The 16,425-nt window shown below is 36.8% G+C and overlaps 1 protein-coding gene across 1 annotated transcript in view; it reads left to right on the top strand.

Annotated features, from left to right (window-relative positions):
- The window catches only part of ktn1 (kinectin 1), a 37,540-nt gene extending 26,813 nt beyond the window's left edge, over window positions 1-10,727 (top strand). The window contains exons 25-36 of the mRNA XM_057343467.1: window positions 1,121-1,207; window positions 3,687-3,776; window positions 3,856-3,972; window positions 4,115-4,204; window positions 4,346-4,438; window positions 4,585-4,653; window positions 4,791-4,874; window positions 6,674-6,757; window positions 8,652-8,735; window positions 8,837-8,923; window positions 9,701-9,811; window positions 9,917-10,727. Of these exons, the coding sequence (XP_057199450.1) occupies window positions 1,121-1,207; window positions 3,687-3,776; window positions 3,856-3,972; window positions 4,115-4,204; window positions 4,346-4,438; window positions 4,585-4,653; window positions 4,791-4,874; window positions 6,674-6,757; window positions 8,652-8,735; window positions 8,837-8,923; window positions 9,701-9,811; window positions 9,917-9,955 (1,035 nt within the window). The 3' untranslated portion in view covers window positions 9,956-10,727. The remainder of the gene's footprint in view (window positions 1-1,120; window positions 1,208-3,686; window positions 3,777-3,855; window positions 3,973-4,114; window positions 4,205-4,345; window positions 4,439-4,584; window positions 4,654-4,790; window positions 4,875-6,673; window positions 6,758-8,651; window positions 8,736-8,836; window positions 8,924-9,700; window positions 9,812-9,916) is intronic.
- The last annotated feature ends 5,698 nt before the right edge of the window (window positions 10,728-16,425 follow it).

The following is a 16,425-nucleotide window of genomic DNA, read 5'->3' as shown; positions in this document are numbered from 1 at the left end:
GTAGCTGCTCTCCTTCTGAAACCTTATATCGCCATTTTTTATTTTTGCCATAAATCATTATTATTAGTCACCCTTTTTGCTTGTCACTGGGTTATCAAATATCTAACCAATAAAAAGTATTAAAGTGCTTGTCAACTTTGACAACACAGTATTTAATCATTAACCCCTTAACGTGCACAGGGCCCATGGAAAAGGCGTTTTTATTGTGTCTGCATTTTTATTACCGTTGTTTTACATTATTATTTAATCAACTATCAAAGCTAAAACACTACTTGTTTTTGCAATCAATAAAATAAAAGTGCGCATGCGCAGTAACGTTTGTTTATGTTGTTAAGATAAAACCATTTTTATAAGAGGTTAAAAACGCTTTTCCTTATCCTTAAAAACAGTGACATCCAAGATTTCAGAAGGACAGCGACAATATTATGGTTGGGTTGATCTGATATGGTTAAAAACATGCTTTTGGCTATTTCTGCCGAAACTTGTTTTTGCATGAATCTGTGTGCAGAACACTACAAATGACCTCCACAGATTTTAGCAAAATTGGAAAGCCTATCATTTACGGGGTTCTGCGTGAGCTCTGCCTTTTTCTTTCAAATTTAAGACTAATACGCTTTCTCCTATCAATAAGAGTGGCTTCAGTTTCAGTCATTTTCACTTTATTCTGCAAATTTTCAATGCAAAAGTCAATGCAGAAAAAAACTGAGAGATGATGTGGAAAATACTTTGCACACAGTATATTGTAGCAGCAGCCACAATTTTTTTTTAAACCGCAGCCACATTAATTCAACCGTTTTGGTTCCTTCCTGTTTTCATCAACATCAAGCCCATGTTGACTTATCACCCGATTTCTGTTTGAAAGAATAACAATAGGTTGTACCACAGAAATCAGGATTTGTTAGAGAGGCAGTTTAGGTATTTGAGGTATTTCTGGGTATTGACCTGGGGAACACTTGCGTACTGCTGCGGGATACGTTTGTGTTTTTTTTATCCAAAAAATGATTATTCTATGGCATCGGTTAGCAGCACCTTTATTTTCGAGAGTGTATTTGTGGCACAGTCATGTCGCTGGCAAGACTGTAGGCTGAACTGAAAGTGGTGTTTCTCTGAAACTGACTAGGAGCTACGGGAGAAAAACTGGAGCGCTATGGAGGCGCTGTCAGCCACAGAGACCTTGCTTCAGGGAAAACTCAACAAGAGCGCAAAGGTTCGCACCACAACTGCTAAACTACTTCACTCTAGAGTCAAATCAAAGCCTTTGCCATTTATTGATCAGTGAAGTTCTCTGCATTCTCATTAACTTTCACATGTACAGCTGCATACTCATTTCATAACGCTCGACTGCATGATGCTAATGCGCTGGATTGAATGCCACCAGTCGCAAGAAGCTTCATACTTACAGATGTGTGGCACGTCTTGGCTGAACGTTGCTGTTTCTTTTTAAATTGACTTTCTTGAACACATACAGTATGTGTAAATCTGGGATGCTCGAAATGAGTGTGCAGCTAACAGTTTGTTTTTATTAGATGATAAGTAGTTTAGGAATCATATTCTGCCCATTGTGTCATGTGATCATTCATTGATTTTATACTGTCACGTGACCTTCCTTTAATTTCCTATTGCACAGCATGCATCCACCCCCGGTTTTCACAATTCTGCCACCAATTTAAGTTACATCACATTTATTTTTCAAGAATGATAAAATGTATATTATTATGATTAAATCAAATTGAAGAGAAGAGAAGAAATGAACAAATTCAAAGAAGTTATAATCACCATGGAATGATTTTGTAAGGTGTACTTGTTCTGTTGAATCCATCATGTCTTTACCTTTCCCAAACACCTCTGACCTCACCAGCTGTCTCCTGCCAGGTGTGAAGATCTGTCAGTAGTCTGATACTCCTGCCCTTTCCATCCACAGGGTTGGCCACCAACCCTGTAATGGCATAGACCAGTGGACCTATAAACAGTCCCAGAGTTACGTCTAAACCTGCTTACGTCATGAGGAGTTAAACTGAGCCTCGGTTCGCTGGCTAACTGCTAACTGATTCGTCAAAAACATGTGCTCTAACCCATCTCCAGCAGCTGTCTTATGGAAGCCAGTTTCCACAACGGATTAAAATCGGGATCTAGTCATTACACGTTACAGAAGAAAAATGTGTTGTGAACTAATAGATGTAGTCTAATCATGCTATTGTTTGGAGTTCATGAAGTGCTTGAAGTGATAGTTCACCCAAAAATTAAAATTCTGTCATCATTGACTCTCCCTCTTGTCACTTCAAACCTTTATGACTTTCTTTCTTCTGCAGAACACAAAAGAAGATATTTTGAAGAATGTTGGTAACCGAACGGCGGCGGCACCTGTTCACTTCTATTGTATGAACACAAAACCAGTGTAAGTGCATGGGTGCCGGTTGGTTGGGTTACCAACATTCTTCAAAATATTTTCTTCTGTGTTATGCAGAAGAAAGAAAGTCATACATGTGTGAAATGACAAGAGGGTGAGTCAATGATGACAGGATTTTCATTTTTGGGTGAACTAGCCCTTTAATTGAAGTACTTAAAGCTGCAATCTGTAACTTTTTTGGTTAAAAATAAATAGTAGGACATATAAAGAAGTGTTCGAAACGGTCTCATTATCTTACCCCAATTCACAATGGCAAGCTGATTTATGTTGAGCTTTGACGAAATGTCAGTTTGATTGACATACCATTAACACTGATATTAAGATAAGTACCTGCAATTTTATCTTTCAAACTGAGATGGCAATAGAGAGGCAAAATTTCCAGATTGCAGCTTTAATTTTTAATCCTTTTACTCACTCGATTGGTCGATATGTGTTGGGAAGTGTGCTGGATGTAGTAGAAATTTATTTATTTATTATTTGTCTCATTTATTGATTTGTTTATTCCTTATTTATTTGTAATTGTTGTAGGGTTTTCATGTTTAATGAACATTTGACAACATTAATGATTTATTTAGACTGTGAAACCCTCCAGTGTTTGTACAGGAGACCCAAACTGTTCATTTTACTTCGACTCAGTGTTGATATTTACTTTAGATTACTTGTATGCATTTACGAGAATTTGAGTGTTTTGAAAAAAAAAGATGGTGAAAAACTAGAACTGCGTGGTCAAATGCTTTTGTTTATAAAGCTTTCTAGTGGTCACTTAGAAGAACAATTTTGTCTTCTTTTTTAGGGTTTTTTACATTCTTAAAACAAGATAAGTGTACGTATAGTTTCTGAAAACTCTTTCATCATTTACTCGCCCTCATGTCATCCAAAATTGGTCTGACTTTCTTTTTTCCTGCATAACACAAAATGCGATATTCTGAAAAATGTTGGTGATAACCGAACAACATTGGACCCCTTTGAAAGTCATACAGGTTTGGAATGACATGCGGGTTAATAAATGATACGCAGTTAAAACTTAAAGTTAAAAAAAAGAGTAAGAATGTTAAAACAAAGCTATATAGTTATACTAAAATATAGTTGACTAACCAGTCTTTTAACAGTTTTTGTGGTGAAGCTGTCACTGTTTGAGTTGGAAAATGTCATTTGCTCTACACTGATTCAGGCACATTTTGGTGTGGTTTATGGAGTTGTGATATGAAATGTAATGAGCTTGTATATTTGTAGCTATAACTTGAATTGATGGAGTGTGATTTTGTGTTCTTATCTACAGGAACATCATACGGTGTTGGAGTCTGCAGAGGCTGAATGCCGAGCGCTGCTGCACAGACTCCTGCCACACGTGCCTCTGCCCACCGACCAGGTACCCTACACCTAAAATAAACTTTTCATTCATTGGATATATGCAGATCTAATGTACATTTCTTTTCTCATGTGTTCAGAACCACCAGCAGTGGCTGCAGAAATATGAGACATCTGTGAAGGAGTGTGCGGCTAAAGGGCACGCTGTTGCCGCGGAGATGACCTCTGCCGCTTCCTCTAGGGCTGGAGATGACCAGGTATAGATTAGTTTGATATTTTCCAGAAAAGTTATATTGCTGCGCGTCGCATGCCGAACAAGTCGAAAGTTGTTATACTATGTGTGAGTGCGTGCGCATGTTTTTTCTTGGTTGAAGAATTGAGCGTTTGTTTCCTCGACAGGGTTTAGCGGAAAAGTTGAAGGAATCCGAGGAGGTCCAGAAAGTTCTACAGAAAGATTGTGAGACGTACAAGAAGGTGTTGGCAGAAACGGTGAGCTGTGGATAATTTGTTAGCTGTTTTCTATAGCCTAAATGCTTGATCTAACGTTAATGTTGTATATCGATATGACGGATGTTAGCTGTTTATTCACAGTGTTACTAAACGGTTTATTGGTGTTGTGTATGTACACAGGAAGGAATCCTGCAGCGGCTGCAGAGCAGCGTGGAAGAGGAAGAAATACGCTGGAGAGAGAAGTTGGAGAAGTCACAGTGTGATCTTAAAGAGGTTTGTCACCAAAGAAATGTCAATCCCACAATACACTGTAAAGCATTGCTACACTCCTGTAACTAACACAGTGCAGTATATCCTAAATATTAACACGAATGAAACCGTCAGATTGTAAAATAAAATGTAGATCCCATTATTTTTAGATGACGCAGAGGGTAATTGCACTGGAACAGGAAGTGGACAGACTCGGCTCAGATGGAGATCTGGAGAGTGTGAGTTCACTTGTAGTTATTGGCCGCAGGGACCTGTGCTATACAAACGACAACATAGGCCTACATTTGAAAAGCAAAACTGCCCTAGAAGCCCGTGGATGACATTTGAATACCGTTTTACAATGTTTGTATTGCAGTTACGGAGAGACAAACAGCACCTTGAATCTGAACTGGAGAGAGCGGAGCGTGAGAGCGCCACCTATGTGTCAGAAGTCAGAGAAGTACGATTTAATTGTCTTGAGTCCGGTAACAAAAAACATTACACTTCTGTCTTTCGTTCCTTTGTTTTGGTTTGTTGCTTGCGTTTGTAGGTTATAAATGGCTAACATTGTTTTATTTGAGCAGCAAAACAACTCTTCATAGGTGTTTGGTATTTTCTCTGTTTGTTCTCAGTTCAGACTGTTGCAGTGATGAAATGTATTTTTGTATTCACCACAAGATCAACCCAAAGCTCATAAACTTGAAGAACTTTTGTAGAATGTTTAGTTATGTCTGGACTAAGGATGGAGAGCTTTCGTAAATTAATATTAATGCAAGGTTTTAGCGAAGGTAGTAAGGTTGCACAGCAGTTACATTCATTTAAACCCTGACCACAATTTTAAAATATAGGATTCAGTTGAGACGTACCAACCAGTTTCTCGCTTTTCTTCCATTTTTTGTTGCTTTTCAAACGACGTTCCTCATAGGATATGATAAGTTTCCAGTAGCGCAGTCAATCATGCATTGTATTCAACATATTTAATGATGTTTCCCAGTGGGCGGAGCTACAGCAGGTAGCGTCTCTTAAAGGCGCGGTTTTTGATTAACAGCGGCCACTAGCGTTGTATTATAGATTTGCCACGAATCGCTCAGTCCAAACACGACGGTGGCCACCACAGTACAAAAAGATGTCGTTCTCATGTTGACGCAGGGAAGAGATTTTGCTGGCATTAGAAAGACTGTAGAAAGAGCTATGTCTTATTTATTACATAAAATAAAAGGTTTGTGGATTTTAAGTTTAAAAAGAAGGATAAAAGTCAGACAGGAGCTAGGACATGTGTTATAAAGACTTTCCAGCAGAGACGTGTTAGGACCCGCAGTACTAAGGCTTTTAGCAGAGATACTCACAGATATCTATGGAGATACTTTCCAGCAGAGAGACACGTTGGAGAGAAAGATCGTCTAAAAATCACCCCCGAGGAGGTTGCTTTGATTCGGATCAGTTTGTGAGTAACATACCGAATAACGATACCACAGTGGAGAGGAAGAGGAAACGCGCGTTGCAGAGTTCTTTGTCCGTTTAGGGTTGCTGTACAAAACATGGCGGCGAATTCAATGCATGTAGGGCCGCTCTGTATGTAGATATAAACCGCTTATTCTAAGGTATTACAAATTTAATGGTTCATTACGTAAGGTCTTTATACACCTCTGAAGAAATAGTTTTGCATATTATATTCTGTCAATAGATCCTCCTAAAAACGCCGTATTGTTCCTTTAAGGCTAAAATACACTACAAGACTTTTGCTCAGATTTTGCCCAGATTTTCAGTCTGGATTTGTTGCAGAAAGTCTGTGCCAGTCTGCAGTTTTGATCAGTTAGTGTGTTTCTATCTGAAACTTTCAAAAATTCTGCAAGTGTATGATGTCTATTTTTAAAAAATCTGTTCCGATTTTAAGTCTTGTAGTGTATTCCAGCCATTAGCAATCATAGTTGAGAAAAGTAGCATAAACATGGTTTATCACCTAATGTCTGGTTTGGACATGTTATATTTGACCAAAATGAAGGACTGACTGGTTGATAGGAATGTTGTTTTAAGAACAACAAACGATATTAATATAGAAACCCATGATAATAATCTGCTACAAGGATTCTGCTAGCATGTTGTAGCACACACACAAACCCAACCGTTCAGTGTTCATTAGAAGCCCTGAAATTATGACATGGACATGTCGGAAATGACACACATTACCATGTTCATGATTGCTCGTATCCAAGCTCCATCCCCCCACTCGTTGCTTAAACATCTCAAACTTCATTACAGCTCAGAGATCTCTTGACCGAGTTGCAAAGCAAACTTGACGGCTCGTACACAGAGGCCGTCAGGCAGAACGAGGAGCTGAATTTGGTAAGCTGCCTCTCTGGTTAAACTAAAGTAGCTCACTTTGTTCTTGAGATGCTGTCACGTGGTTGCTTCAGGGGGCTGGAATATTATGGCAAGGTGTTGCTATCCGTTATCTTTGATTGCTAAACTATTCAGGTGTAAATTTGGGTTCTTAAATTGATGGTTTCCTGGATGAACTGTGGCTTTAAATTTGATTTATCATCCATCAACACACGTAATTAAGGATTTGATGTTACTTTAAATGCCCTCATGAAAGGACATACTTTGAAGCCAGATTATATAAAAAAAATAGAGATGACGGATTGACCTTGCCTGGTTTATATCTTAATCTGTCATCTAATACCTCACTTTCTGTTTACTCTGTGGTCACAGCTACTGTCACATCTGACTCACTGACACTTCTGCTTAACTGACACTTCTGCTTAAGATCTTGAAGCGGCAGTCACTGAATGCTTGGCTCTTGTCTGTTACTCACACAGTTGCTTATTTGTTCAACGTTTTGGGATTGTCTATTATTTAAAGGTACAGTTTGTAACAATTTTGCAGTAAAATATCCAAAAACCACTAGGCCAGTGTTATATATATTTTGTTCAGCGGAGTACTTACGATATCTCAATGTTTCCAACTACTTGTAAATCGTGAGAAAATCGCCATTCTAAACAGTGACACGGGGCTGTGCTGTCGCCTGTCAATGGCGTCATATCCTCGTTACCCTTTGTTACCGCCTTTACTGACTTAGAAACCACATGACAACAGTGTCGTGGACAAATGCGGAAGTAGTGTCTAGCTTCTAGCAAGCCACTAGCTTGTTTCGAGCAGTCATTTATTTATGAACCACAATTATATGCAACATTTATAAAACTTCATTACTTTACCTCATCCGCTAACATGACTTCTCGTTCCCGTCTGATTGATGGCCATCAGCGGTGGAGTTGAAGACAACAGATCCCATCATTCCATGATCCTTCACAGCATCATCAAGCTATGCCATTGTTGTTGTTTTGATCGTGCGCCCTCTAGCGGCGGTTTTTACAAACTGTAGCTTTAATCTTCTGTTCTCTGAACTAATGTCTATTGGTGAGTGTTTTAAACTTTGAAGTTTCAAAGTACAGTGTGGTTACTTTATTCACTTGTGACAAAAACAAAGCTGGGCAAAGTGCAGTGAAATAAAGCAACACACAAGGTTGATGTAACCACTTCAATAAAGCAATGCAATAAAGAGGTTTTTCTTGGTACACGTCTTCCATATATAATCATTACTCAATTTAACACATTTTTTTTAAAGTTGTGTTTCACTTGAGTTTTTACGGTCTCTTTATGAAGTTTAACATGCTGAATACGAAAATCACATACATTTTTATTACCATCGACGGTACTCACAAAAAAAAACATTTATACATAATTTTTCACACATTTATACATTTTGGTATTATTACTCGTACGCAGAAATGACAAGGTACTGGCTTAACACTGAGCTTAAAACAACAGTTTAACATAACAGTTACTAAAAATGAGTCGTCCAAAACTTCAGAAGTGTACATTTGATTGTTTTTGTCTTTTATGACCAGACGTAGTCACCCATCGTCACTTCATCCCACCTTCCCTGTACTACAGAAATTTCTAGAATTTTCTGACAGTGACCATTGGAAAATAATGTTTTTCTTTTTGTATATTTGCAATATACCGATATATCGTAATTAATAATATAAGCTCAAAATTTACTTGAGCTAAATATACACTAAAACATGAAAATAATTATTACCACAATAATTAACACCACAGAATTGTACAAGAACTGCAAAAAATTTGGGCGAATTAACAATTTGTTACACTGTGTTATTTGTTGTAGTGATTATACATCCCAATAACATGATGTCTGATGGCTGTTGTGTTTCAGCTCAAGACTCAGCTGACTAAGACATTGTGTAAGCTCGAGATGGAGGAGAGCGAGCGTCAGAAAGTGGCCGGAGATCTTTACAAGGTAAAGCATGCCAGTGAATCTACAGAAGATTTTAAAGCACTTGCTCTGTTGCCACATTAACTCTTGGATATTCCATCCGTGTTGTGTTGTGTTGGGGTCAGGCCCAGCAGTCTCTGGAGTTGATTCAGGCAGAGATCATCAAAGCAGGCCAGACTCATCTGATAGAGACCGGCAGCCTCACACAAACGGTGAAAGTTTTGCATGAACATACAGTTTACATTTATTCTAGAAGTGTGCTTTTTTTGTGAAAGCTTTCCCTTTGAATGTAGTCTAGCATGTCGATGTAGAATGCTCAGACGTTGAATGTTTTTTCAATAGGGATGTAACGATTCACAGTGAGACGGTTGAAGATCGATTCAAATATTTGACATTTAAAAGCGGGGTGTCCGATTTCTCTTAGCCGTTGTTGATGTTCAAATCACCAAAACAGACACACCCCTACCCCCATCTTTCGCTTTCGTCAGCGCTCGGCTCGGCTAATGTCCGTCCTGTGCACTGTGCACCTTACTGCTGATTGGCTACAAGGTTGTTTTGATACTCGGCCGACTTTGTCTAAACAAGCGTAATTCGGAAATCGGACACCCTGCCTTTAAGTGGGTTGAGATGTTAAATGAATCGCTGTACATGTTTTGAACAGTAGGGGCCGCTGTGTTTACTGCAAACTTGGTAAACGTGGATATGCTAATATGTCTTAAAAAATGTAAGCACAGACATCTTAGTTTGTTTATATTTAGAGAATTTAGGATTTTTTGGGGGGGGTTTTGTTTTAAAATTGCCATTTAGTTTGGATATTTGAAATGAAAGTTTTTTGGAAAAGCGTGCAGCATTTGAAAAATAATAAAAAGATACATTTCTAATTTTTTTCAACTCATTTTGTTAAAAACCGTATCGTGAGATCAGTATCATGAATCACATCGCATCCTGAGCTGAGTGAATCATGACATCCCTTTTTTCAATGTCCTTAGGAGGAGACTGATCGAAAGGAGAAGATGACTGCAGGGTTGAATCAGACAGTCCAGGAACTACAGCAACTACTTCATTCTGTTAACAGACAGCTTACCAAGGGATGTGAACGGGTACGCGCTTTTCTCCTTTTACAAAAAAATTGCGTTTCCATCAGCAAATGTTCCCAATATTACCACATTTGCAGAATATTGCTGAATTGGGTTTTTTTGTTTCAGGATGGTGGGGATAATTTATACTCTAATTATGAACTTTAGTTAACCAAGGACGGCTTTGGTGTGCATAAAGCCAACGAATCAACCGATGACAATAACCCAGATTCCAGCCCTGTTTACCAGATCTAAACTGATCCCTGCGCACTCCAACCTGCTGTCCAGTTCTCCCAGAACGGCGCTGACTGGACTCAGATCCTCGTACCCTTGTCGACTCCTCCACCTGGCTTTCCTCATATTCAGTAGACATCCAAGAACAAAGGCATCCGATAGACGGGATGGTTAGATTCGTTGACGTTTCGTTCACTTTACCCTTTTTCAGTTGATGTACTTTGAATACTACTTTTGTTAGATCTCTTCGGCCAGAGAGATTTTTATCCTTTCATAAACAGAGCATTGAGGATATTTGTGTTGTTTTAAAGATTAAATAGCTGTTAGGATCTACTGATACTTATGTTTTTGGCTCATTTCTTGAAACCCTAAACTCAGAGGCACAAGAGTCCCATTTTAAAGAAATAAATGCTTTTCCTCACATGCAGAATTGATAATCATGCTGATTTTTTTTTCCGGACGGGCTTATTTTGGAGTGGGATATATTAAGGTATCAGTGGTGAATTATGGGTTGAATCTGTGCTAAATCCTGACAAGAAGCACCATTGCAACGTGCTGCAAGTGTGATAACAGAGTCCTCAAAAAGAAAGAGGCGTCCTCCTCAACTGTCAACACACGCTATACTGTTGCTAATTTCATTAACACTGAATTATTGCATTTTTTGTAAAACAGGTGACCGGTATTAAAAGGGATGCTTGATTAAAAATGCTGTGTGGTCTCCACTTTTTATAAAAATATAAAATTTATAAAATGGTCTATTTAAGTAATTAAGTAACTATAATTTTAATTTTAGGTTCATTTTATGCAAGTATGCAGGCAATTGCAATATTTCACAGTTTTGGGTAATAGACTAAAGAAAAATAAACTTTTAAAATGTCTATTACTTAGTTAAAATCCACTGCTTGAGGCGAGTGATAACCTTTTATCAATAGAATATTAACATCTCACCTTTTGTTTCTGAATTAAGTTACATTTGATGCTAAATATTACATGGATCATTCCACAAATAAGGAATCTTGTAACTACGCTTCGAAAAGTCACCTTGGGCTCATTTGCACCACTAAATCTCAATCAAAAAGCATAATATATTCACGCACACGTATATATACAGTATTTCACAGAAGTGAGTACATCCCTCACATTTTTGTAAATATTTTATTCTTTTCATGTGACAACACTGAAGAAATGACACTTTGCTACAATGTAAAGTAGTGCGTGTACAGCTTGTATAACAGTGTACATTTAATACAATTTAATAAAATATTTACAAAAATGTGAGGGGTGCTCACTTCTGTGAGATACTGTATATATCATGTTTAAAGCCTACACAGTATGTGTTTCTTCACGTCCAGTGAATTTACTACTATCTTGCATTTGATAGTGTCATTTTGCATGTGCCTATATGTTACCCCCTTCAAAAAGGTGCTTGTTTTTTATTAGGCGCATATTAAAACGGGGCGATGCATGTGCATCAATGATTTAATTCAGGATCCTTGCAGTAAATGCAAAGCTGCCGCAAGGGGGCGGTGAATCTTCAATTACAGTCCTTCAGGTTTCGACAGCTCTTATTTAATCAGTGAGGAGATTGACCATATCTGTCATAGTTTCAAAACGATATATGCCATTAGTACTTAATATTTACTTTATTTGAAATGGACAAAACATTTCCAAGTTGAAATAAAACCTTATAATGGACATTAAAAGGTTACATTTAAAGTCACACAACTGACATGCTGGTCACAGTTATATTCTTTAAAGGGCACAAATGAAGCTTGTGACAGATTATTATAAACTGTCAAAAGAGACTTTATATTCTCAGTTGTAATAGCGCATATAAAGTAAAATTTGGTAGAACCAATTGCAGTTTTCTAAGGCTCATTAGAAACTTGTGATGCGTCAACTCAGTTTTTCTTGATTTATGTATTTAAATCATAAACCAAGAAGAGGAAATGGAAATGGAAAACTAAATTAGTGCCTTAAAGTAACAGTTCACCCAAAATAGCTTTTATCATTTACAATGTATTACTTTCTGACTGGAATACAACAGAAGTATCTTAAACAATGTCCGGTTACTACAAAATCAAAACATGCACTTGTTCTGTCATTATTTGTCATTAATTTGTTCCAAATCTGTATGATTTCTTTATTCCAATGAACACAGAGAAATATATTTGGAAGAATGCTTATAACCAAACAGTTCTTGGCCACCATTGACTACCTTTAGTAGGAAAACTTGCTTTATACATTTCTTTGTTCTGTTGAACACAAAAGAAGATATTTTGAAGAATGTAGGAAAGCAAACAGTTCTGGGACACTTTTGACTTCCATTATCATTTTTCCTAAGGGTGAGTAAATGATGACAGAATTCTTAATTGTTTTTGGCTGAACTATCCCTTTAACTGTAAAGCTGTTTGAAAAGGCACCCTAAATAAAAGTTTTCCATACAATGAAAGAGAATAGTGACCGGCAGCAACATGATGCATTTTCATGTTTGGGCAAACTGTCTTTTTATAGGGATCACATTTATGTGGTTTTGCTTACACATCTTGAAAGTCACAGTGCATTACACAGTCTCACTAACCTCTGTGTTTCAAGTACTCCAAATAGCTACACAAATTCAGACCATAATGCAGAGTAAAGCACAAATTAATGTGATAACAAGAACACTTTTGTGCGACTCAGATCAGCAGACCGCAAAACATAGTCTCCGCACATTCCAGCCATTCCCTCTTGTATCATACTGCAGTCAGCTGATCCCAGACCTGCCTTTGTTCCTGCCAGTATCAATATGGACACTTAAATGCTATAGAGGCCCATACAGGGTGTCAAAACACAGTATACTGGCATGGAGGTAAAGCACATACGTGTGCTGTGCATATGGAACGGTAAGTGACTGTATATTTCAACATGCAATGGACGTTGTTATAAGAATTTATATATTGTAAATTATGGATGTACATGTTTCTTTTTATTATTAATACTGAGTTCACTTTACAACTGGGTATGACAATAATGTCATCAAACTATGACATTAGAGAAATGGTGGGGAATTATAGTGACCAAAAACTTTAGAAACCAAAAGCTGTATTATGTCAGCGTAGCCACAATTTGTATATCAGCATGCTTGGTGGGGAATTTGGATTTTCTCAAACAACTTCATGAAAAGACACTTTTAGTTTTCTTTTCGGTTGTTTTTCTATCACTTTCCAGTCCATCAATTAAAACAAAATTTTGACATTTTATTTATTTGTATTTTCACAACAAATAAAAAAATGTCACGTCTATACGTGGTATACACAATCAGATCTACATTTAATCAAAATACGTTTAATTTATTTGTCTTATTTAAGGGTGGGGCAATTTGTTTCTAAAATTGCACTACAGTTTCATTAAACAAATCACAGACATGCCTATATGTTCCATTGACTATGATGAAAAAAAACATTTTGCACATTTTATGTAGGCCTACTGGAAATAAATTACAATAACTACAGCAAACATCGCTGCATCTCCAGCCTTGGAGAACAACAAGACCATCAACTGTAGGAGTGATGGCAAAAAAATCACACTACTTCACAGACTTTAAACGTTTTATGAAGAAGTTAGTTATAGCACATTGAACAGGGTTATCTGAGAGATGGGTATGTTCTATCTGCTCTGAATAGTGACTTGTAAACATGACTATCCACCTCTGCTGCTGGCGAGCCTTCATACATATCTTACTATTATTCTTCTTCTTCTTACTTAACTCTCCACTTTTAAGTCATTTATTTATTTAGTCATTTTTTGTTGAAGAGAAAACTAAAATCAGTGCAAGAATTATGTTAATGTCCTGGGTAAAGATATGGTACCGTATATATACATTTATATACCAATACAGCACACTTTACAAATCCAAACAATGTTTGTTAATTCACTCTTTGCGATGTATGAAACACTCAAGTCCTAAACTGTAAGAATTTCATGTGGTATGTCTCAAATTCACACACAGTAGCAAATGAGTAGAGCTGCAATGCCACGACTTTTCCAACAGGGGGCATTCACAGCACCCTGAGATTCCCTGAGGCGATTTTTCGAAGGCGCCTCACCTAGCAGCATCAAGTTTTGCATAGGAAAAAAACTCACATTTTTTAAGAAAATAAACACATTTTGTTTTATACAAATCAACCTTAATTTATGTATCCCATGTAATACCGGCATATGAAAAGAAATTGTATTCATGATTCAGCCCGGATCTAAACTATGAGTTGCCCAACCATTGTTTCTGCATGCTGTGTTCATGTGTCATGCCATTAATTTCTTTCTGTACGTGTACTAATTTTCTCAGAGTACAAAGATCTAAACCAAACACACGGCTTTCAGGAACAGCACCTCTTTGCATCTGCTATCCATCAAGATGGTATCCAAGGCTTTGATCCTTTGTCCATCCACGGGTGTATGACGTACAGTATGGTTGGATTTTTGTAGAAGATCTGCTTTGTGGAGTGAAGTAACAGCAATTTATAAATAATCTAGCTACTGTATATACATAATGAATGTATAAGATTCTGAAATGCTGAGCTTTATTTTAAATCTGTTATTCATTAACACACAGATTATTTGATCTATTAACATGAATGATGTTATTGTATAACAGTACATTTTTGTACACACCCAATGTTATTAACAGTTTAAGACAGATTAGCATTTTAGTGGTTAATTCTAGAACAATTATGATGTTATAAACAAACATTTTTTTTTTTCTAAATGAATCAGGTGTCTCTGTGGAGAGTATTAATATCTGGTTTATAGATTTGTTTATTAGTGGAACAAAATATGCATTGTTATTCAGCATTTACACAAAATAGCAAAAAAGCAATTTTACCGAAGAGTATGTAGGGAATTTAAAAGTGCATTGCCCAAATTCATTATGGTAATAAGAATTTAAAGTGAAATCTGGTTTATTTAAAGTGATAGTCCACCCAAAAATGAAAATTCTGTCATCATTTACTCACCTCTTTCATGTCAAACCTATATGAGTTTCTTTCTTCCGCAGTACACAAAAGAAGATATTTTGAAAAATGTTGTTGTTCACTTACATTGGTTTTGTGTCCATACAATAGAAGTCAATGGCTGCCATCTTCTGTGTTCTGCAGAAGAAAGAAAGTCATACAGGTTTGAAATGACAAGAGGATGAGTAAATGATGACAGAATTTTAATTTTTGGGTGAACTAGCCCTTTAAATAAACCAGATTTCACTCTAAATTCTTATTACCATAATGAATTTGGGCAATGTACTTTTAAATTCCCTATATACTCTTTGGTAAAATTGCTGTACAGCAAAACAAATATACTTTCAATATATTTTTTATATCATTACTTTTTCAATCTTATTACAGTAAAGTTTTTATATAATGCTAACATTCTAACATTTTGCGAATTGAGAGAAGGTTTCTAATTTCTGAAGAAATTCACTCATTTTCTTTAAGGTTGTAATGCATGGCAGGCGAGGCAGTGGATCCACATGCAATTAAGAATTTATTCAACAAAAGACAAAATAATCAAAGAAAAAGGAAATAACGTAATCCATAAATAACAGGGACACAGGACCACGATCAAACATTTAACGACTCACACTATAAACAAAAGAAACACTGGGGTTTAAATACATTGGGGAAAACGAAGTAACAAGAAACACTTGGGAAGATAATTAACGAAGGACCAACGAACAAAAGAACTACAAAGGACTACAACACAGGACAGGAAACAGGAACTCATACAAACTAAAAGTCCACAAGACAAACAGACTGGAATTGTAACAAAGGGTCTCAGTACCAATACAGGATTGTTTTACACAAAACATTTTTATTTGGAGCACATGCGAAAGAATGGAAAAGAATACAAAAAAGGTGTCTATGGGTTAATGACAAGGTTTGACAAGTGTGGAGGTAACACATTCAGCAGCAACGTGTGAATGACTGAAAAGCCGTCAAAGAACATGCACGTGGAGTGGAACTGGCAGGTATGTCAAAAAAACAACAACAACACACGAGTGGGAAGCCCCACCCCTGTTTTGGGTGGGAAAAAATAAGATTTTTTATTCTAATCTAGTCTTCACTCAACCACAGAAAGTGAATTGAGAACATGCTTTAAAATAAATACATGCAATCTAGTTTAACAAAGTTCGTCATTTAGTATACTGTAAAAAAACTTTGGTAATCCAGTTGGTTTGTCCAATCTCTTAGATTTGACAAAATTATAAAAGTTATCTCAACTTTTGGGAGTCAGCACAACTAAAATGTTTAACCATGCAAATAAACCCCAAGAAGAACGTGGCTCAACCAATCAGAATCAAGGACCGGAACTGACCATTTTAGAAAAAGAAACGGTCATCAAAAAGATGAGTTGAGATTTTGTACAGCATA

Source organism: Triplophysa rosa, linkage group LG10 (genome assembly GCF_024868665.1).
Source record: "Triplophysa rosa linkage group LG10, Trosa_1v2, whole genome shotgun sequence".
In the NCBI taxonomy this organism is placed as follows: domain Eukaryota; kingdom Metazoa; phylum Chordata; class Actinopteri; order Cypriniformes; family Nemacheilidae; genus Triplophysa; species Triplophysa rosa.
Note: the sequence above shows the minus strand (reverse complement) of the source record. Positions and strands in the feature narration are given on the sequence as shown.